This window comes from Oncorhynchus nerka, linkage group LG25 (assembly GCF_034236695.1).
Source record: "Oncorhynchus nerka isolate Pitt River linkage group LG25, Oner_Uvic_2.0, whole genome shotgun sequence".
Classification (NCBI taxonomy): Eukaryota; Metazoa; Chordata; class Actinopteri; order Salmoniformes; family Salmonidae; genus Oncorhynchus; species Oncorhynchus nerka.
This window is the reverse complement of record NC_088420.1, coordinates 46,480,123-46,504,581: the sequence shown is the minus strand read 5'-3', so window position 1 is coordinate 46,504,581 and position 24,459 is coordinate 46,480,123. Positions and strand designations below refer to the sequence as shown.

Below are 24,459 nucleotides of genomic sequence, written 5' to 3'. Positions count from 1 at the left end.
TACAATGAGACAGCGTCCATACAGTTACCACTGGTCTTAAAAAATGCAGTATTAACTAAGTTTGTAGGTGCAACAGTTTTTATTAAATGTATAATTTATCGCTCTCACGTGCACATTTCCGTCTGTTAAGAAACAACGATGTGATACCTTCTTGTAGCTTTTTCAGCCGAAACTCAAGAGTTCTAACTCCTGGTTGGTTGCTCGGCAACAACACAGCTGCTTGCATCATGCTACCAAGACGAACAAACCTAGGCTACTGTAAATAGCTAGCTGAGGTTAATCAATAAATGCAAACTGATATTTTGATTAGCTAAGTATCTAACTAACTTAACGGTATACCCAACAGATAAGAGCTAACGTTGGCTAGGTAGCAAACCAACAAGCGAGGAAAGCTAGCTAGCTAGCTATATTTTGCCAAATAAGTTTTTCCATACAAGGCAAAAGTCATCATGTGTAAACTGCTGATCTAGACACTTGCGTGTAATTGGAGCACAAACAAATGTGCACAAAATAATCTAGCGGACTTCCTTGGCTGCTATGATAGCCAATTCACTTTAGCTAGCTAAGTAACCTTAGCCAACTTAAGAGTGTAGTGTTAGCTAACTTGTATGGCCAGTTCATGCACCACAATATATAATACTTTCTAGTTAGTTACATTAAGTTTAAACTCACCAATCTTTGGGAAACTGCCATGCTAATCAGGTTCATTTGCATTGCACAGACCAAGCTATGGTAACATCAAGACGAGGTAGACAGATTTCAGACAGGGCAAACCCTGCAGTTAACTACGCTACATTTCCTCGACTAAGAACAACCAATACCACTATAAAAACCAAAGCTAAGAAAACAAATTGCTTTGTTAAGAAACAATAATTTAGCTATGTTGAACCACATATAGTAAATGGTTGAACCCCAAACGTACGTGTAAACAGAACCTCAGTTGTGCGTGCTTAGACTGACAGCATCGCTGTTTAAAACACCTGTAGAATAAATTCCAGCTCCGGCATAAACTCCCTCTCCTGCCGTCTTAACATTTATAATACAAATGCGTGCCGACTGATCAACACAGTGTCAAATTCCTTTTCAGTGTGTTCACAGAAAATCTGAAATCGCCATTCCAGAAGTAAAATGTAGTCAGGGGCTCCACACGCTGGACCAGGTTAAAACAACAACAGGATCATTGCTTGCTTACATGACTTGCTGTGTGCCAGCCTGGTCTCATAGACTAGATGTAACATAGTAAATGCAAATCTAGGACCCTGAAATCAGTATGATATGTCAAATTTGGTATAGTTACTAAGGACAGGCGGTTACTTAAAAGATAATTGTCCTATTTCTGAAGTAAATCTCAATTGTTTGTAAATGGAATGTTATAGAAGGGTCCGACACTTTTTTTTGTGTGATTTGTCTAGTTTTTGACAAACTTACCCCAGCTGCGATTCACTTCCTCTTTGCTCATTGTGCAGAAAGACATGAACAAAAGCACCCAAATACATCCTTTTAACATTTGACACGGTCTCAGTATAATGATGTAGGACCGAGTTTTGGAAACCCTGCCCTACGGGACTACTAGTGTCAGATTGTGTGGGCATGTGCCTGTCACAGAGAAATGCAAACACCAGCTGGTTGACAGAACACTAGACCATCTCTATGTGCTTGTTGATGTCCTCCTCCCACTGGAACATCTCACTGCATGATGTCAGAGTAGACCACCGTTGTCCCAGGGAACATTCAGATGGACTTCCTCCAAATCAGCTTGCATTTGACACACCGAGGAGGATGACTATGATATATTCACGGTAACAGCTCGCCTTAGCGAGAGAGAACTTTTAAGAACCCTTCCATTGAAAACAATTAATCCATATTTTGCGCTCCTATAGTCATCTAGCCAGCTACATTGTTTAATCGCATAGTAAATATTTTCTTTAGGCTTTGCTTCCTTGTTCTTGACAATTCTTTAGTAGGATTATGAGCTGGAATCTTGTCTATAAATAAAATCAATATTGTGAGGGTTCACAAGGAGAGCATGTATTATAATGTTGTATAATAATGTTGCATAATCACTTTACGGTGTAAAAACCATGGAAATGAATAATGAAAAATGGAATTTTAAGTGATAATTGGCATTGGTCTGAAGCCGGAAAATAAAGGAAATTCACATGAGCACCACAATGCCTTTTCCACCCATGCTCTACTAAGGTTTTCCAGCACACAGCTTTGACCTACTACAGTAGCTATGTTGTTATTGTACTTCAAACTATGTGTAGGCAGGCTGCTTAGGATTGAAACCTTCTCAAACAGCCTAATTCAGGCTCTTAGAGGAGGTGCTTCCACAATAATGGGATTTGTACCGCATGCAATGTAAAGTATTGGATTCTTCACACACCACAGTAAAACATTATCCCATTACGTTACCTTCTCATGCTTTTAATTAAATGAAAGCAAGCCATCTGGCTTTATTGAGCTGTTTTGTCTTGTAGTAATGTGGTCTATGCCTGTCTTTTCTTAAACCTTTATTTTAGCAAAACATGTTATTGAAAAAAAAAATCATAATAACATCCTTTTTTGATCAGTAGGTGCCCAATATAACAACAGGTATGTTGGACACATTAGCTCAGATAGATCAAGCCTGTCTGCATTCCTGATTTCTGTAGCTGTTAGCTTACCTGAGTAATATTGACATAAGCTCAGAACTACTTGTGTTTCAAACATGGTCCTGTTTTATCAATTGCTGTGCTTATCGAGGGACAGTTTATTAACGCTGTCAAAATAATGTGTAGCTTAATGTTATGTTTGTACTTGTATTTAGTTTTGAATCCTAAGCAGCCTGCCTACACGTGTTTGAAGTACAATAACAACATAGCTACTGTAATAGGTCAAAGCTGTGTGCTGGAAAGAGGGAGAGGGAATTTAATTATAATTTAATTTGTGGCATTAACCCCATACCTGAAGGCTACTGTATCTGAGAATTGAATGGAGATCAGGCCCTGATCATTGCTCTTGCGCTTCCGCGCTCTCATTCATTCATATATATATAAATGAGAGAGGAGAGAGGAGAGAGGAGAGAGAGAGAGAGAGAGAGAGAGAGAGACGTGTTAGGCTCTCCACATCCCCAAAAGATGGAATCGTTAATTTACTAAGGCTATTTGATCTGGAAATCATAGACATACAGCCACTTTGGCAGCATTTGGCAGTCTATTAATAGAGCTCCAAAATTGAGATGTGTGATTATGCTCTAATGTTCATGAATATGTCAATTTACTGGAGTACCTTTCTAGCCTGGAATCTAACTGATATGCTACATTTCACCAGTGAAACATAGCATATCAGTTTGGATTTCAGGCTAATAACTTCCCCTCCTCCCATGGTTGCTCTGCAGTGGAAGCCTTGCCTCCAGGTATGGCAGAGACACAGGTACGCCTCTTTCCACTGCAGAGTGCTCTATAACAGTGCTCTATAAGCAATCACAGGCTTCATCTCTACTCCAGTATTCTACTACTGGCCCTGCAATGACCCACTATCTGACTACAGTAGATGGCAAGGCCAGAGACCAGATTACACCCATCCATCTTTAGCGCTGTGACCTCATTCTGGGTGAGCTACTTTATTAAAATATTAAAATATATTAAAATATATATATTTCTATTACAAATTTGAAATGTATAATTGCAGCAGTAGTTCCTTTTTTTACGAAAAATAGTGCCAACCGCCCTCCCTAAAAGGATTTGGCAAGGGATCCTCAAAAGGTTCTACAGCTGCACCATCGAAAGCATCTTGACTGGCTGCATCACTTCTTGGTATGAAAAATGCACCATCCTTGATCGCAAACTTCTACAGAGGGTATATCACTGGGGGTGAACTCCCTGCCATCCAGGACCTCTATATCAGGTGGTGCCAGAGGAAGGCCCGAAAAATTGCCAAAGAGTCCAGCCACCCAAGCTATAGACTGTTACCACTGATGGCGTCCAAACAGTACCAGAGCACCAACAGGCTCCGAGGCCGTTTCTTACCCCAAACCATTAGACTGCTAAATAGCCATAAGACTGCTAAATAGTTCATTCATGGTTACCTGGATTACACCTTCATCTGGTTGGTTGGCTAGCATAGCCATTAGCATTAGCGTTAGGAGGCATTTTATGTGGACTGGTGAGGGCGGGGCCCTGGGACCAGTTCCAAACTATGTGACAGATATGGGATGGGACACAGCCTGGCTGATTGTCTTACTGTAGGTGAGGCCTGGGAAAGGACGCTGGGTGATGCACTGGGACAGGTTCCAAACATACAGTAGGACCCAATCTGGTGACAAGTGAGCAGTGGAAAGGGGACGCTCAGTCCCAATTCAACCCATGTGACTGATACGATGGAGGACCCAGCCTGGCTGAGTGTTGTTGTGCCAGCTCTTAGCATGGGAACCCATGCCTGTCTGTCTGTGTCCTAGAGTGTCCCAGGTGGTGTAGCTGTGTCAGCTCTTAGCATGGGCATCGGTCTGTCTCTGTCCTAGAGTGTCCCAGGTGGTGTAGCTGTGTCTCAGTAGCAGACCTGGGTTCAAACACTATTTGAAATAATTTTCAAATGCTTTATCTGGGCTTGATTGATCTTGCCTGTCTCAATGGATCCAATCGAATACTAGCAAAAGGGCAAAACCATCTGGCAATTAATGGCAGGCTAGAGCAAATGCTAAAAGTATTTTTAAAATTCTGAATAGTATTTGAACCCAGGTGTGCTCCGTAGCAGCCCTGGCCAGGTAGCGGAGTGTTCAGTGACCTGTAGATAGAGCATATGCTACAGGAGCAGGTCAGGAGAAACAGGTTGAAGGGATTACAGAAGGATTTGACAGTGGGGATTTGAAAGTGTGGAGCTCTAAGAAATGTTGTCTGATCACAGTTCTCCCTCAGTAAGCATTAAGGCACCTCAAGGCCACAGTAAGCTGTAAGATGTGTGGTAAATACATAAAAAGCTGTTGTAAGCTATTTTTGTAGCTCTTTTTATCTTAATGTAACCTCATTTGTCCAGGTTTAGCGAGCTATGTCATTTAGAGTTTTAATTCTTGTTTTCAATTACCATCTGGTGAAATTACTTGAAAAAGGGGATGTTGTGTGTGTGGGACCTATCTTTTATACAAATAAGTCAATGCTGGGGCTGTAATTCCCTGCACCACAAAGGAGAAAAGCATGGCATGTGAACATGTCACTTCATGTGTGTAAACATGTCAGGCAATGTGCTCTCAAGTGATCCACCTACTTAGGGACTCGTAGAGGGTTCACAGCGAAGCTGTGAAACATATTGTTCATCTTAGATTTTTCCCCCCTTGAAATGGTCAAATAACTCAAACAGAGATTGGTAACTTAGAGGCCATGAGTAATTTGGTCAAAAAGAATGGCCCCGATTGGCTTATAGGTGGCGCCGTTATCAGCAGTCTCTCTTAAACCCTCATATCCGCCTCTCCATTTGACCTAGAGACTTCATGCTGCACACATTTGCCTCAAGGACCCATAAAGTCCTTCAGGATAGATTGTCCTTCAAATTCATGGTACATCTCTAAACTAGGGAGTTTTTTTCTCTCTCTCTCTCTATATATATATATATATATATATATCAACAGAATATAGCGAAGCAGAGGCAAAATCCTAGTGGAAAACCTGGTTCAGTCTGCTTTCCATCAGACACCGGGAGATTAATTCACCTTTCAGCAAGACAATAACTTAAAACACAAGGCCAAATTTACTGAGTAGCCGAGTGACACTTTGACTTAGATCTGATGGAAAATCTATGGCAAGACTATGGTTGTCTAGTAATGATCAACAACCAATTTTACAGAGCTTGAAGAATTCTTTAAAGAATAATGGGCAAATATTGTACAATCCAGGTGTACAAAGCTCTTAGAGACTTACTCAGAAAGACTCACAGCTGTAATCACTGTCAAGGGTATTTTAAATAACATGTATTGACTCAGGGGTGTGAATACTTATGTGAATAAGATATTTGTGTATTTCATCTTCAATAAATGTGCAAACATTTCTAAAAATATGTTTTCACTTTGTCATTATGGGGTATTGTGTGTAGATGATGGTGAGAAAAATGTTTTTAATCAATATTGAATTCAGGCTGTAACACAACAAAATGTGGAATAAGTCAAGGGGTATGAATACATTTACATTTTTACACTTTAGTCATTTAGCAGATGCTCTTACAGTAGTGAAAGCCCTGTATGTAACGCTAATGCTCAAAATCATCTGCAATCATTGTCAGAACCAATCGTCAGATTCAGTCCAGATTTTGTATTTAGACTCATGATTGCACGTAAAGGAAGACCGTTCCTACATGATAGAGCTCTTGCTTTGTTATCCAACTGATCTTGTGTCCTTTCTGTCTGTCATCCTGTGACACCCGTTCATTGCTGTTCGTAAATTATTTTAAAAATATTTTCAAACATTATATTCTACTTATAAAGCATTGACACTAAGAATGTATTCTGACATCTGCTTGCATTCACGTGGCCATCGTGACCCAAGTCCCAGAGAGAGAAAGCCATTGTTCCATCACAGAGGAGAAGCATGGTGTTCCATGACAAAGGAGTCAGAGTAGCCAGACATCCCCCCCAGGTCTGTAGGTCATTAGTAGGCAGGAGGTGTTAGTGCTCCTCCCTCTCACACTGGCCCAGGGCCCCATTCTGACAGCAGTAGTGGCGTGTATTCATGGTTGCCAAGGGAAGGCAGGCTTCCTCAAAAAATGTACCCTGAAAAGAAATAATAATAATTTATCTTTCGTCTTTCTCTGTGTTTTCAGAATTTCCCTTCAATTTGGTAAGGCTGAATGTATCTCACCGGAGAAAGCATCCGAGCGAGCGAAACAGCACCCCTCTGTCTCTGTATTTGCTGGCCATCTATCTGATGCGGTCTGTTCAAAAAGAGAGTGACATCGTAACATTGAATGGAAGGGAAGCCAGGAAGCATTTGGCCTCCCTTGATTAAAAAAAGCATACAATAATACCCAATCAGCGTTGAGATAAACTGAGTGAGCTCAACCGGTCCTGGCGCACCAAAAAAAAGTGTCAGCGGGATGCAGTTTGGATTTGGCTTCACTCTTATCACATCGCATCAAGAGAAATACGTCATTGACAGAAACAACTTGAATTGTTGAATCTTGTTGTTGTTGTCCTCCAGTGGCTAGCTAGCTAAAATTGTCCCTTTCCTAAATTAGCCATTTATTTATTTTATTTTACCTTTATTTCACTAGGCAAGTCAGTTTAGAACAAATTCTTATTTTACAATGACGGCCAAACCCTCCCCTAACCCGGACAACGCTGTGCCAATTGTGCGCCGCCCTATGGGACTCCAGATCACTGCCAGTTGTGATACAGCCCGGGATCGAACCAGGGTCTGTAGTGACGCCTCTATCACTGAGATGCAGTGCCTTAGAGATGCAGCGCCACCCGGGAGCCCTAATACACACAGTAAAAATATAAACAGGTTAAGTTACAGAGTAGGCTACAAAGTGCATCTCCTGAATGGCACAAGGCATTATTCAAACAGGTCGAGACACAGGGTTGTTCTTTACGCATGGATGACGTTGTCTTTATACTGTAAATATCCTTTAATAGGCTACAGGCCTAAACGGTACCAAAGGGGAAAGAGTGACATGCTGAGAGAATGACCGTGGTTTAGTTTCCTCCAAATCATTGATCAGTGAGTGATAAGTTGCTAACGGAACCTTGACGATAACCTATAGCAAGACGCATGGTCAAATGATGAGCAGGAATAAAAGTGTCAATCGATAAAAACTGCAAAGGAGCATGTAAAGCACATGGCTTTATAAATGAATAAAGTGTCAATCTAGAAGTAGCCTAAAGAGTCCTTCGTATTGAAGCCTACATTATATTGGACAGTGGCCTTTCTTGTGCTTACAGGAAGCTATGCGCCTGTTTGCACATCTTCTGCACTTTTTTGATAGCTGGAAAATGCTCAAAGATTCAGAGAATAGAATAGAATAAAATTGAGGATTGTAATTATAATACCAACGTATAATTTTCAAATCTGATATTTGCAACTGGAATAGACTATTCACCACCCGCCCACCGTACATTCTGGCTAGATCTAAAGGTACAGGTGAAACTACACACTATACCTGGCCATGCACTGAGCTCTTCTACTGCAACGCCATCATAATCCGTCCCTGCATGCATCCCCAATACATAGTTCAGTTTAGATTCTGCTATTCCAATCCTTGGCCTTTCTGTAGCCTACAATGTTTTCAAATATTCGATTTTGCGCTGGCATTGGACATGGGAACTGTAGAACACTTTCTCTCAATCGGGATGATATCTCTTCAGAAATATATGTGTTTCTATATGCCCTGTTTTATTCAGAGCTGGACATGGTGTTGGATTGTGGCGTCTGATCCATCGGTTTCTAATGAAGACCATGATCTAATTCAACTGGCCGGTGTCATTTTCGTCAGAGCGATACAACCGTAACGTTTACCATATGCTTTCCTTATCCGGATTTGTTTACACTTCAAGGATATCCGTACAAGATGCGTCTTCGACTAACTCCGGAGGTGGTCAGGAAGAGTTAATCCCAATCAGATCACAATGTGTCTTTTGATTGTCTACACCTGTCGACAAATGTGGGCACAATCAGAATGTGGACAGGATCGGGGCAACGGCTGGCGTCTCTCTCCCATCCCATTCTGCTGATGCAGGTGGATCTGCAGCTCAAATGAAGCCAGCAGCGTGCTCCATAATGAGAGAGATTTTACACTCTGTCAATATATCTCCTTGAGATATTCTGTTGATGCATTTTGACAGGTTCTGAGGAAAGTTAATGAGTGATGAGTGACAGTTTTCTCTAAGAACGGCATAGTTTTGCTATCAGAGAACAATTTTGCCGTCTGCATAGATTTACTTGATTCGAGCATGTTATGAGAACTATCTCACACAAAATAATTGTTTGTATCCATTTCTGCCGCAAAGGGAGAAAAATAGGTCAAAGCAGTGAGAGATCAAGCCTGTCGTTTGTTTCATAGTCATTTCTATGCCTCTCGTTAGCGGTGGTAAAAACTAGATCATTATGTTGCATTTCAGGACAATGGGCTTTTGGGCTCAGAAGATGACTGGTCCCCTGTTCTCTCCTGTGATTGTGTGGCTGTGGGGAGGAGTAATGAGGAGAGACAGAGAGACTCGTGGAGGAGAGGAGAGATGGAGATGGGACTGAGAGAGGCAGAGATAGATTATGGTGCTTTTCATCTAATTTCCCTGCACATTGACAGATATGACGATGCCTTCACGCTGATGAGGAACAATACAGATACACTGCTCTACTTTGGGAGAAAAAAATGATGATTTGAAATGATGCAAATTTTATTTCAAAAGTTTGGGAGAATTTAAGTGGGTTATGAATAATGAATAATTTGTTTGTGAAATTACTCTTTTATGATTAATTCAGCAAATAGTTTATTTACGCCCTTTATGGTAGAGCAATTCTGTGGGTTTTTTCCAGACCGATAACGAATCACCTCTCGAGAAAAACAAGTTCAAAAGTTTTGCTGTGTTTCGCTCACTGTGACACTGAATATAAGAGGGTTTCTTCTGGTCTTTCAAAAGGGGAATCTGATATTTGAATGTCCTCAGCAAGACCCGAGTGTCATTATAAGTGTTATTCTCCAGCTGCTCAATTCCTGTTGAGCCAGAAGTGTATTTTGATGCCTGAACCATAATAATTATCCCCTCTTGCTATACAGCAAGACCCTCTATAATAACAATGTTCAACTTCTCCCCAGTCAGTCTGTTAGTGTTTCATCTAAGAGTGTAGATTAGTGAGGAGAGGCACATTAGTCTGTTAGTGTTTCATGTAAGAGTATAGATCAGAGAGGACAGGCACGCTGCATCTCCTTCCCAATGGGCACAAATTGGTCAAATCAATGTTGTTTCAATATTGTGACGTGGAATCTAGGTGGAAAATACATTGGATTTGCAAAAAGGAATCGACGTAAACTGTTATTTTATGGGTTAACCGCAGGATTATGTCATTATGGTAACCAATTTTCAACATAGACAAACCTTGTATAAATGATGTTGAATTTATACCTTTGAAACAATGTCAGGTCTTCAACGTTGTATCCACTATCTGAAAAAACAACAGGCTGGGCAGCACCTCCTGCTGCAGAGTTGATTTATCTACAGCTATCCATTTAGTCTCAAATCCGGGGTTTTAACCAAGCCCAGCTTTGATATTTGTCACTGACTACTACCAATGTGCAGTGGCGACCCGTCATTCAGGGCAGAGCCCCACCTGTTTTCAGCCCTACATTTTTTTGGGGGGGGGGGGTTCCTGTTTGCGTGTTAATTTTGCATTAATACGTGTCACATATCAGTTTGCAAACAGGGTAAAATAAAATTTTAAAATCATTGAGTTAAATAAAGCCTCCATACAAACCTGGTCTCTTTTTTGTTTTCTTGAGTAAGGCAGCTCCAAAATGCAGGTGTTTCAGCCTAGCTCAGTGCTTTATGTGGTGGTGGGGCTGCCAGCGGAAAATACGGAGCATAGGGGTTGGCAATGTTCTCTAGTTGACCCTGTAATCATCTAATATTGTAAGAGCTTTCATTGTCTGCTTATATGCCCCCTTTATTTATCCTACAGTTCTGACTTGGTGTACAGGGAGAATACTGTAAGAACTGCCCTTGTTCTGAATTCTATTGCTGTACATTTCAAAAGTGCTGAACAAATAGATATATTGACTTTTTCCGTCCTAGCTCACTCATTAATGTCTTAATCGATATTGCCCCTTATCCGCTTGTCATCCCCTTATGCCATAGCTTGTCCATCTCAATTGTCTGTAGAAACCACATTTGTTTAAGCAAGTCAGCCGTATCTGCTATGTTTTTTTAAAGGCAGTAAATGAGGCTGAATTAACTGTTTCGCTGCCAGACAAGGCTCCGCTGATAGCCAGGTGTAGCAGTGGTAAGGTGTTGGGACTTTGCTGTTGGGACAGCTTTATGTAGGCCCTAACAGTTTGTGGGCACCCTTTGTCACCGTTATAGTGCAATTAAGGTATTTGTTTAGTTTTGTGTTGTGTAGTGACTTTGCTGGCATGCATCCTGGAAATGTTTGTGTTTGTTTGCCCCCACCAAGATTTACATGCTAAAATCGCCACTGCCAGTGTGCTATCGTGAGAAAGATTATTGAGAGATCTCACTGTTGCTATCGAAGTCATTCCAAAGGGTAGGTATAACAGAGCAAATTAAATGTTAACCATGTTTTATAAGTCATATACTGTATCATCAATGATACTATTTAGGCGTATATCACATTTGCAAAGTCATCAACAGCTGTTGTTTCAATTCAACCCAGGGTTCAACTAAAAACAGACAATACGTGTCCTGGGGTTTCAACCTTTGGTTCATTTCTCATTTCATCTTCAGGTTAATCATTCAAATGTTGGATTCACGTCACCATCTGAACCAAAAATCTAAGTTAAAGAATAGGACTAAATCAAGTTTGACTTGTTTCGATTTAATCCTATTCTTTAACTTGGATTCTGAGATGGAGATGTGAATCCAACATATCAGTTATTCATTTGTAGACAAACTGGATATTGAATTGTGTTTGGTTGTCAACACAACTAAATATCACCAGATGCCCTTTAAATAAAGTTTGATTTGATTTAGTCATATTCTTCAACTTAGGTTTTTGGTTGAGACGTGAATCCAGCATATCAATTATTAATTTGTAGACAAAATGGAATTAAAGCCAAACTAAGTCAGTGGAACAAAATATACATCTCCTTCAAATGTTGATATTTTGTTGCATTGACAACAAAACACAAATCTAGATCACTTTTGAAATGCAGTAAATAGCCTATTAACTTGTCGACAAGTTAATTAACAAATTATATGTTTGATTCACGTCTCTAGCTAAACAAAAAAAAACACGTTTTGTGATTTTGGCAATGAGGCCCTTTATCTACTTACTTCCCCAGAGTCAGATGAACTCATGGATACCATTTTTAAGGTGGAGGTAGTTTCGCAAGCCAATACTAACTAGCGTTAGCAGATACTCATAGGCTTCCAGGCATTGTGCTAATGCTAGTTATCAATTACACTAGCGCTAGTTAGCAAACTACATGCAGAGACGTAAAAATTATATCCACAAGTTCCTCTGACTCTGGGGAAATCGATAAAGGGCCTAATTACCAAAATCCCTAAGTAGTAATTTAAAGAATAGGATTAAGCCAGTGGCTCAGATGAAACTATCCAAGCATTAGATACATTTCCCTTAAAGTGTCAGTCAAAAACGTGATTTCTTTCCCGCTGTATTTGTTTTGTATTTTTGTATCAAAAAATCAACAGGAATGAATCAAAAAATGTGTTTTAATTGAGTAAATATATTCCCACAAATAAAATGTATGTCTCAATGTAGTCAAGCTATGAAATGATTGTTATTTTCAAATATAATATATTTTTGGGCTTAGTTGTTGTCAATTTGCAGTTTACAAAATATTATTATAATTTTCCAGCCCCCCCAACCATAATCTCAGATAAAAATCGGCCTGTGGCTGAATCTAGTTGCCTACCCATGTTCTCTAGACTCTAGACGATCCTATCCGCCAATTATGGCTGTGTATGTAAATAAATGTATCAACATGCCCACACAATCAGTATTTCAATGGCTAAAGGAGGCTCATGAAAATAAATGATATAATATTATATTTGGAGTTATTTTCAAGAAATAAATGCACATTGATTTATTAGACATACAGTGATGATTTAATATTTAACATATTTTAAATGTTGATATTTGGTTGAGTAACCAAACAAACACAATTCGATATGACTTTTGTAAGACAGTAAATAGCCTAAAGTTAGGTTCTTACAAACGAATAAAACAGTATTTATTCAACCTTAAAATGAGTAACACATCCAAAGCCACATTTTGAGGTTACTGTAATTATAAATGTTTTCTAATGTAGACCTAATCATAGAAAGAGTGCATGTTCAAGATAGCATTCAAAGGTTGCAGGTCTGTGGAGATCTTTTGCTATAATAATCTGTGCATAATCTCAAAAGCATCGATCACTTGCAATATGTATTTTCAATGTAGTATCAACAGCAATGTGCATGTCATTTGGTTGTGATGAAGCACAGTGAGAAAACTGAAGTAGAAATACAAAATATCTGTTTGTTGTGCTTTTAAATGGTTGAAAGCGCAGGAATAACACATTTAGATGACAACTGAATCAAAAATCAGACATGGTTTTCCCATTGGAATTTGGTTGTCCTTTTAGATGGTTGAAAGCATAGTGATAGATAACACATTAGGAATTCAACAAACTTCTGTGTTGTTTGTTGTTGTTGTTGTGGGGGAATAAAGGTTCAAGTCTCATTGATCAACGTCTCAACCAAATATTACCCACATTTCCATGTTGAAATGACGTGGTGTGCCCAGCGGGTTGTAACTTCCACTGACAGCGTTGCCACGGTTATTGTGCCATTCGTGTCAATGGGGGGACATCTTGTACTTCTACAGACATTACATTACAGTTGCTTTATGCTTTAAAATTTCAATATGAAACAAATTGCCTGTTTTATGTCCTGTAAGACCAGCACGCACTCCTCTTACAGACACAGTGTCATTTCTCCATATAATGACTCCCATCTCTGCACACCGCTTTCAATCTTCCATGGTGGTTTCCCAGCCCTCTAGGCATACACGGCTGCTCTGGAACAGCCAAGCATAGATTGTATGCAATAATCTCATTAACACGTGTGATGAAATATTTATATCCATTAGAAATGACATGAGCACTGATCGTATTGTTAAGATCCGGTCGAGAGGAAAACGCAATAGCTATGCCAAAAGGCATATTTAAATGTAAGCTCAGTGGAGGGAATCGAGCGACGTCAAAGTCAAACCTTCAGATTCAACAAATGATATACGGCATAATCCAATGTGTCTGACAGATTTCTAGGTCACCTGGAGCCATCTATCTAACCAAGGTCTGTGTGTTGTGTGATCTGTCATCAGGTCAGCGAGAATGCCAAGCAGGACCTGAAGGATGGCTTGTCTCTGTACAACACAGACAACAATGTAGGCCTCAGGAACGCATGGAACATCATCCAAGCAGAGGTATGTAGTATGTGACATTCTAGGATCATGACCATTCGTGAACAATCCACTTTCACATGTAAAACAGCAAAATAACTTTCATGTGGACTCAAGTTCACCTCAGGATAGTGCATAAATGCATTTATAGCGAAGCCTTCGCCGGAAAGCATTTTTGCTGTAAATACCATGGATGGTTGAATTAACAGAACAGCCGGGATGGAACATCCATACTGTTTCTTGGAATATGCTATGGGCTCCTTAAGATACAGCATCTTAAGGGACAGCATCTTAAGATACAGCATCTTAAGGGACAGCATCTTAAGGGACAGCATCTTAAGATACAGCATCTTAAGGGACAGCATCTTACAGGGAGCGTACATACGTAATTACAATAGACTAACCTACTGACGTATTTATCAGAATTGTTTTAAGGACTCTTTGGACGGGTAGCACAGGTAGCACTAACTTCTGCCGTCGCCCTCCGTGTGTGTGTCCTGCAGTGGAAGTGCTGTGGGGTGGTAGGGTACACAGATTGGCACGAGGCCCTCAAGGAGAAGGTGGTGCCCGACCGCTGCTGCCAGGAGCACTACCAGGAGTGCGGACGCAACTCCACCAACATGTTCTGGACACGGGTGAGTGGGCACACTGGACACCAGGTGGACACAGGGTAGTCACTGTCATGAGATGTGGATCCTCTGGAATAAATTGAAGGCTTATAGGTCATATATTAAACAATCAAATGTGATCAATGTCACAAGCATGGGAAAACAAAGAGCATTTTAACACCAGAAAAGCCGTGCCCTTTGACCCAATGACCCTTTGACCCAACAATGTAATAAATACATTTCATATATGGTATCGGAAAAAATATATATTTTTTGTGTTTATGAAGGTCTTGGGTAACATCAGAATATGACAACAAAAAAATTGAACACAATAGCATTTTCAATAGTTTACGTTACTGTGGCACATGCTCATGTTTGGAGTGCATGGAACAGTGGTTATCATTGAAAAACGTTTTATTTGGAAATAGAGCTTATCTCTTTAATTTTGAGAGTTATTTGGCAATGGTAAGGGTTTTGGTAACCTCATAACCTGATCTTTCTGATAATATATAGAAATCAAAACATTTTACCTGCATGTAACTATGTAGGAGGATTTGAAAAAGTTATTTTTTTGCGCTCCAAAAAAATAAATACAAGAAATCCTCTTGAATCTGCTTATAACACATTCCGTTTGTGATATCGAAATATGTTTTTTTTTACAACATATGTGAGTTAAATAGACTTATATAGGAAAAGTCAAGGACGGAGGACGGCATGACGTAAACATGGGCTCTTCTAGTGCCAATCGAAGACAGATTCTTTCTGCTCAGACAAAAGGTGCATCTAAAAGAAGTATATATTTCAAATGACTATACAATAGTTACTTTGCAAGTGTGTTGAGGTAAGGCTTTTATTGTTTTGAACATCATTTTGATTTTAAGTAGCCTAACATTGCTTACTTTGCATTTTGGTCACCGTGTGAACTTTTGCTTTCATTAACTAAACCTAAAACAGCAGTTTGATTTTACAGCACAAAACTTCAGGGTCTACATGTTCCCTATATTTCTGTACTGCAGAATGGGAGATTCCCTATAATAAGAGGTGTGCAACCTGTGCCTAAAGATGGGTTTGAGTTCCATGTAAATCTCTGCAATAGAAAGTTGGAGACTTTTATTTTCCTCACCAACTTCAAACATCAACTATCTGAGCAGCTAACCGATCACTGCAGCTGTACATAGTCCATCTGTAAATAGCCCACCCAATCTATCTACCTCATCCCCATACTGTTTTTATTTATTTACTTTTCTGCTCTTTTACACACCAGTATCTCTACTTGCACATCATCATCAGCTCATTTATCACTCCAGTGTTAATCTGCTAAATTGTAACTATTCACTCCTATGGCCTATTATTGCCTACCTCCTCATGCCTTTTGCACACACTGTATATAGACTTTCTTTTTTCTACTGTGTCATTGACTTGTTTGTGTTATTGGCTTGTTTATTGTTTACTCCATGTGTAACTCTGTGTTGTTGTCTGTGTCACACTGCTTTGCATTATCTTGGCCCGGTCGCAGTTGTAAATGAGAACTTGTTCTCAACTAGCCTACCTGGTTAAATAAAGGTGAAATAAAAATTAAAAAATTAAAAAGCCCCTTTTCAAATGTTAAGAACAAACGGTTTGTGTTTTCAACTAATGCAAACATCACCATGTGAAGATACTTGTAAATGTGTGTGTATGTATGTGTGTACAGTATACTATATATTATAGGTATTTTGTTTTATTAGTTGTATTAATAGTTCTAGTTGTATTATTCGTTCTAGGTCTATTAGTAGTTTTACAACAATGTCCACAATGTATTATTATTATTATTTAATTGTTATTATTATTAGATACTAGTTGGCAATACATTTGCAGAATGACCACTTGTCTCTCAAATACATCGTTACAGTTCGCTAGCTAGTGAATTTTTTTGCCATATTAGCATTGACATGAAATCAGTCAAAACACCTCAAAAGCTGACTTCTGCCCCATGGAAGCACGCACATTGTTTTCGTGACATTGTCAGCCAACCCATCTATTGCAACAGCTGAAACTGTCACTAACTTCCCTGCCACATGGTTCTCACTAGTTAACACAGCCACAATGTCTTAATTATAATAATACATCATAATAAGAATACATTTAATTTGAATAGAGCATTTCATTACAGAGTTGTCTCATCATTAGGTTGCTACAACCTAGCTTATGAATGCAAGTTTACAACGTACGCTAGGTGCACAGGTCGAGAGAAATTTGAGTAACCAAGTTGACAGACATTGGCACATTCAATACTGCCTTGCACACCCTTGCCTGCATCTAGATGATCTAGGGTGTAATCATTAGTCCAACAGTTGCAACGAGAGTTTCTATTGGACAAATTCAGGTATGTTTATCCCCGTTTCATTCCGTTTGCTTCCTTTTAAGAAACGTTTTTCAACAGAATTGATTTAATGAATACACCCCTGATCACACGCAAACATAATTCACTTTCATAGCAGCCACATACTGTAGCATGATCCCTTTGGTAATTGTATCATTTAATCTCGCATCTATGCGCTCTCCTCCTCACCCTTCGCTTGTGGACTTCTGTGCACAACATGCACAACATGTCAGCTGTCTGTGACCGCTACACACAGCCTACATCGCTGTCTCCATATTATAACGTCATAGTCAACATAGCTACTAGAACTAACACGTTAGTAAACCCGCAACAATCATGCAGTACAGTGTACAGTCAGCAAGGAGGTTAGCAGTTACACCGGCAGGCCCTGGTGGCAAGAAATTAATACAACCAAAAGCTTACCTTGACATGGCAGAGTAAAAGTGTTGGATAGCCATAGGCAGCTAGCTAACTAACGTAGCATCCCTCTCTGTTTGAGCCGGATGTTTGAGTAGGCTAAACTAGCTAGCTGCATTCGCTAGCTAAGTAAGGGAAAGTGAAAAAAAAATTAAATATAACTCTCTCGCTTCTCCTTCCTTTTTGAAAAAATGTATTTACTCAAAAATGTTCAACTATTGTCTTTCTCTCTCTTTTTTTTTTTAACCTTTATTTTACTAGGCAAGTCAGTTAAGAACAAATTCTTATTTTCAATGACGGCCTAGGAACAGTGAGGGGGCAGAACGACAGACCTTGTCAGCTCGGGGATTCGAACTTGCAACCTTTTGGTTACTAGTCCAACGCTCTAACCACTAGGCTACCCTGCCACCCCAAGTACTCACCAAATCTTATGCACTGCTGTGCTAGCTAGCTGTACTTTTGCTTTCAGTACTAGATTCATTCTCTGATCCTTTGATTGGGTGGACAACATGTCAGTTCAAGCTGCAAGAGCTTTGATAGGTTGGAGGATGTCCTCTAGAAGTTCTGATAATTACTATGCAAATCTATGGAAAGGGGTGAGAACCACGAACATCCTAGATTTTGTATTGAAGTGAATGTATCCAGAGGAGGACGGAAGATAACTGTCCTCCGGCTACACCATGGTGTTACCCTACAGAGTGTTGTTAAGGCTACTGTAGATCGTTATTGCAAAACAGTGTGTTTTAATCAATAATTTGGTGACGTGAATATGTTTAGTTTTATATAGTTTTACATTTAGTAGAGTGTATGGCTTAAACGATTTTCCGGGCCTTCCTTCCACACCGCCTGATACAGATGTCCTGAATGGCAGGGAGCTCGGCCCCAGTGATGTAGTAATCTGTCCGCTGTAGTGCCACGCGATCGATGGCGTTGCTATTGCCATACCAGGCAGCGATGCAGCCAGTCAAGATGCTCTCAATGGTACAGCTGTAGAACCTTTTCAGGATTTGAGGGCCCATGACAAACTTTTTCAAGTAGTAGTGACCTGTGAATGAACCTGTGATTGATAACATCTAATAATATTCATGAACCAGTGATGATAGCTACAGAAGGGCCACTTCAGTGATTTTACTATCTTTCCTCCCCAACAACCTTGTGCGTCCGAAATATTAAATGTCTTGCCATATTCAAAATTGAACGATCCAAAGTGTTTTCCAATTGCTGTTTTTGACAGAATGTTATTTATCTCCATCGAGTGACTCTTACTATTCTTCCATATTTCCTCCATCACCCCCTATTCTATCTTTCTTCTATATCTCTCTCTCTCTCTCTGTCAAGTGCTAGTGTCCGCTCACACTTCTATTGTTGTCCCTCTGTCCCCTAGGGCTGCTATGAGAAGGTGGAGGAGTGGCTCGATGACAATAAGCATCTCATGGGAACCATTGGCATGTGCATCTTGGTAGTGCAGGTAAGCAGCAAGCTCTCTCCATGAAGCGTGTGTGTGTGTGTGTGTGTGTGTGTGTGTGTGTGTGTGTGTGTGTGTGTGTGTGTGTGTGTGTGTGTGTGTGTGTGTGTGTGTGTGTGTGTGTGTGTGTGTGTGTGTGTAACTTCACAGCCATACACTCCCTCTCCCTGTGAGAGACAGGCCAGTAATAAAATCCATGCTCAGTGGGCGTAGTAGTATCTACACATTCTGCCGTACTGAAATATCGAAGATGGTGTCTGGTGTTCCCTGGTCCTGTCTGAGAAAATCAAAGCACCTTGGCTCTGTGCCCAACGCTGGAGCCAGACACCAGGAAGTGATATAAGACCTGATAAAGAGATATCAGCATGCTGCATCCCTATGTTCCTCCTGTCTGTCCTTTCTGTCTGACTCTCTGTCTACCATAAAGTACCTGTATGACTATCTTTTCTCGTGGTATGTCTCTCTGACTACCCTAAAGTACCTGTCTGACTATCTTTTCTCGTGGTATGTCTCTCCGTCTACCCTAAAGTACCTGTATGACTATCTTTTCTCATGGTATGTCTCTCTGACTACCCTAAAGTACCTGTCTGACTATCTTTTCTCGTGGTATGTCTCTCTGACTACCCTAAAGTACCTGTCTGACTATCTTTTCTCGTGGTATGTCTCTCTGACTACCCTAAAGCACCTGTCTTCCCAACCTGTCTGCCTCCTTGTCTACGCTTCCTGTCTTGCCTACCTGTCTAACTCCAGCTGCCTCTCTGCTCTTCCCTACCTACTCTGTGTCAGAGGCAGGAGAGCCCAAGCTCTTTAACGTATAGAAGTAGAGTTGTCACCATGATTTTAGACTGTACCACAGGGCTGGTCTGCACTCTCTCTGCTCACACACATGATCAAATCCCAAACACGCCTGTTGCATAGGGTGTTTTTGAGAGAGGGATAGAAAGAGAGCAGGAGAGAAGTAGAGGAAGAGAGAATGAGAGAGATATAAATAATGAGGATATATAGAAGGCTGAGCCTGCAGCAGCAGAAGGATAATATACTGTACATAGTTTACTTTTCCTTTGACCTTTGGCCTGACCCCACCACCTAACATTCCCCAGCCCATTACTGAGAGAGTAGCAGAAATGGGTCTCATTAAAAGGCAGTCTGCAGAGAGATGGCCAGTGTGGTCCAGCGGTTAGTGTTGGCACACGTGTATCCCTGTGCCAGCATGGGTTTGAATCCGGTCCACTGCCTACTGCCCTTTGACTCAAACTCCTGTCTTTTCTGTATTCATACTATTGTCCTATCTGCTTAATAACAAAATATGGAACCTAGAACCATAGATAGACTTTGCTTCAGACCTCTACTTTGCTCTGTAGAGTAAGCTGGAGAAAGCTGGGGAGAGTCCGCATGAGTTAAAAACCTCTCTGGGATATGTGGGACGGTAGCGTCCCACTTGGCCAAAAGCCAGAGAAAATGCAGAGCGCCAAATTCAAATAAATTCCTATAAAAATCTAACTTTCACGAAATCACACATGTAAGATACCAAATGAAAGCTACACGTGTTGTGAATCCAGCCAACATGTCAGATTTCAAAAAGGCTTTTCGGCGAAAGCAAACAATGCTATTATCTGAGGATAGCACCTCCATAACCAGAAGAGAGAAAACATATTTCAACCCTGCAGGCGCGACACAAAACGCAGAAATACAAATATAAATCATGCCTTACCTTTGACGAGCTTCTTCTGTTGACACTCCAATATGTCCCATAAACATCAAATGGTCCTTTTGTTCGATTAATTCCGTGCACATATATCCAAAATGTCCATTTATTTGACACGTTTGATCCAGAAAAACACCGGTTCCAACTTGCGCAACGTGACTACAAAATATCTCAAAAGTTACCTGTAAAGTTTGCCAAAACATTTCAAACTACTTTTGTAATACAACTTTAGGTATTTTTTTAAGTAAATAATTGATAAAATTGAAGACGGGATGATCTGTGTTCAATACAGGAAGAAAACAAACTGACGCATGCTTTCTGGTCATGCGCCTCTATCAAACAGTACACATGAAGTGACACTCGTTCAAGATGGCCGTACTTCTTCATTACACAAAGGAATAACCTCAACCAATTTCTAAAGACTGGTGACATCCAGCGCAAGCAAGTCCCTTAGAAATCTGGATTCCCAATGAAAACGCATTGAAAAGAGAGTGACCTCAAAAATAAATAGTTTGTCCTCAGAGTTTCGCCTGCTACATAAGTTCTGTTATACTCACAGACATGTTTCAAACAGTTTTGGAAACTTCAGAGTGTTTTCTATCCAAATCTACTAATACTACGCATATCTCATATTCTGGGGATGAGTAGCAGGCAGTTGAATTTGGGCATGCTTTTCATCCAAAATTCCAAATGCTGCCCCCTATCCTACAGGTGCATCCCTAATGAAGACATACTGAACAGGGTGTGTGTCTGTGTGTGACAGGGTTGGGGTTGGAGTTTGATCTGTGATGTGTGCTTGGCATTGCTCAAGAGCCTGGTATAATAACTGTTAGCTTTTTTCACCACACTGTGTTAGATATTAGGTGGGACTGGCAGGAGTTTAAGAAGGTATCCCTAAGCATATGGACCCAAGTTTGTCTGGAACGAAAGGGAAAGTCAGCAGCAGCTTATGCTAATCACAGTAGCAAAATACTTCCTACGGTAGCTAGCGAGCTAACTTCCGGCTACAGTAAGTGTGGTCTGCATGTGTAACTGACCTGGGTTCAAATACTACTTGAAATAATTTATAATAATGTATCTGGGCTTGACTGAGCTTTCCTGGCACAATGGAACCAATAGAATAGTCAAAAAAACACAAACCCCGCCCATATGGCACTCTGGGCAGGCTAACGTTGTTTTTGAAAGATTTCAAATAGTATTTGAACCCAGTTATGTTCTGTAATAAAGAGTTTTACTCACTCCAGTCCTGACTGCTTCAGATAATGGCTTTAGGATCAGCCTCCCGACTTTGATGTGAAAGTAGTCCTACGTATCACAGGCTATTCCTTAATGGAAAACTTCAAAGAATAAACTTTTTTTTCATAATTTACCTCATTGACATAATGTGCTCACTTATCTCACGGTATTTCATCAGCGACATACAGAGGCATGTTGTTATATTTGATGTTTCAAGACGGCCTGAGAGAGAGAGGTGGTAGCCAATCTCTATCCATGGTTTGGAAATAGGAAAATGTGGGTTGTTTTCAAACTCTGCTGGAGGATTTTTCTTCAGTGTCATAAACTCAACACAAGCCCAGAAGCACTAACAGTGAATGTATTTCACCTAGTGTAGCAGAGTACATAACACAGGAGTTTGCTCACATCACTCAGAACTGGCTGCACTGTACCATTCACTGTGTCCTCTGACTTTGATACAGTAATGATAAAACATCTTTATAGAGACTTCAAAGACCAAATTCATTTTTCTCCCTCTCCTCCTCTGCAGCTCCTGGGAATGGCGTTCTCCATGACACTGTTCCACCAAATCCACAGAACAGGGAAGAAGTATGACGCTTAGCGTGGGACAGACAGCACACAGGGAAAGGAGCCCCATGTACTGCCTGATGGGATAGACTCTGGATGCCCCCCCCCCCCATACCTCCTGTATCACAAAGCCTCCCACTCCCCACTCTTCCCAGAAACCCTGTACAGACTGCAGCTGTGTCACCCTTGTCCTCTTCTCTGTCCACTCCACCATTCATTTGCCAAAGATAAATGGGACTGGAAGATGTCTTATGTCGTCTCTCTCCTGTTCAGAAGTAAATATAAATGTTTTGGGCGCTTGGACTAATAGTTTTGCGGGAGGCTTTACTAATGCTCCCCCCGCAAGGCGAAGAAAGCGGCGAAAAGAAAGATTAGATTGTAGTCTCCAGGTTTTCATGGATTTTGTCGTGTTGATTGTTCATGTTAACTTCCTCTTTCCCTTGTAAATGATGAAAGGCTCCGACATGCTATGCTAGTTTTCTACTCCCCGGAACCCTTTTTCATTGAAAATGTCAGACAACATTTTTTCCCCAATACAGTATGATTTGTTTCTTCTAAATGTGTCCTTTATGCTCCTATGAAATGGAGTGTTTGATATGCTAAGTCAAGACTCTCAAACCCTGTTCCTGGAGAGCTACCATCCTGTAGGTTGTCACTCCAACCCTGTTCCTGGAGAGCTACCATTCTGTAGGTTGTCACTCCAACCCTGTTCCTGGAGAGCTACCATTCTGTAGGTTGTCACTCCAACCCTGTGTCCTGGAGAGCTACCATTCTGTAGGTTGTCACTCCAACCCTGTGTCCTGGAGAGCTACCATCCTGTAGGTTGTCACTCCAACCATCATCTAGTGCACCTGATTTGTATAATTGGCTGGTTTATAAATTGAATCAGCTTAGTTACAACTGGGGTTGGAACAAAAACCTACAGGAGGGTAACCCTCCAGAAACAGGGTTGGAGAGCCCTGTGTTATCGGTTGTCAGAGGTGTGGAATGGATGAGATGCACAGGAGGCTGCTGAGGGGAGGACGGCTCATAATAATGGATGGAATGGAGTGAATGGAATGGTATCAAACACATGGAAACTATGTGTTTGATGTTTTCGATGCCATGCTATTTCATCCGTTCCAGACATTACGGCCACCTGTGATGAGATGTGATGAGTTGCTGTGGATCAGGGATGGGCAACTCCAGTCCTAGGGGGGCGAACTGGTGTGACACTCTTCTCCTAGCCCTATAGCTAACACACCTGATTAGACAAATTGCATGAATCTAAACTGAAGACTATGGGCGCGTTCCTCTGCCCAGGCGTTGCTGACGCATGCCAGATCTTACAATGCCTGGATAGGTATTTTACTTATCAGCTAAACACATCATATGGTAAAGCAATCGGTCAGTCTATGACACAGTCAATGACGTGGCACGCAACCATTGGCACGTAATGTCTGAGCAGGTAGCACAGGATCCATGATCAGTTGATTATTGGAGTCTGGTGTTAGCAGTGGGTGGGGAAAACGTGTGTCACCAACCAGGCCCCCGAGGACTGGAGTTTCCCATCCTTGCTGTGGATGGTCAGGGGTTGGGGTGGGTCGTAGGTCAAGGTTGTAATGCCATGAGCCCTAAGTGGGTGGTGCCCTGGATTCGTAGAGGTGTTTCCTGTGATGGAAAGAATTACACTTCAGAGGAATCAAGTTAAGAGTGCAGGGCTCTCCAACCCTGTTCCTGGAGAGCTACCCTCCTGTAGGTTAACTCCAACCCTGTTCCTGGAGAGCTACCCTCCTGTAGGTTTTCGCTCCAACCCCAGTTGTAACTGACCTGATTCAGTTTATCAACCAGCTAATTATTAGAATCATCTGCACTAGATTAAGGTTGGCGCAAAAACCTACAGAATGGTAGCTCTCCAGGAATGCCTGAACTCTTTAGTTTTTATTCCCTCTCTTTCTCCATCTCATCCTTTCGCTCTCTCTCTTACTTTTTACATGTCGGAACGGTAGGGGGGCGAGACA

The 24,459-nt window shown here is 40.9% G+C and overlaps 1 protein-coding gene across 1 annotated transcript in view; it reads left to right on the top strand.

The window, feature by feature from the left end:
- tspan9a (tetraspanin 9a) overlaps positions 1-22,802 on the top strand; it is a 103,502-nt gene extending 80,700 nt beyond the window's left edge. The window contains exons 4-7 of the mRNA XM_029634646.2: positions 14,022-14,123; positions 14,603-14,734; positions 18,871-18,954; positions 22,422-22,802. Of these exons, the coding sequence (XP_029490506.2) occupies positions 14,022-14,123; positions 14,603-14,734; positions 18,871-18,954; positions 22,422-22,493 (390 nt within the window). The 3' untranslated portion in view covers positions 22,494-22,802. The remainder of the gene's footprint in view (positions 1-14,021; positions 14,124-14,602; positions 14,735-18,870; positions 18,955-22,421) is intronic.
- Positions 22,803-24,459: the final 1,657 nt, after the last annotated feature.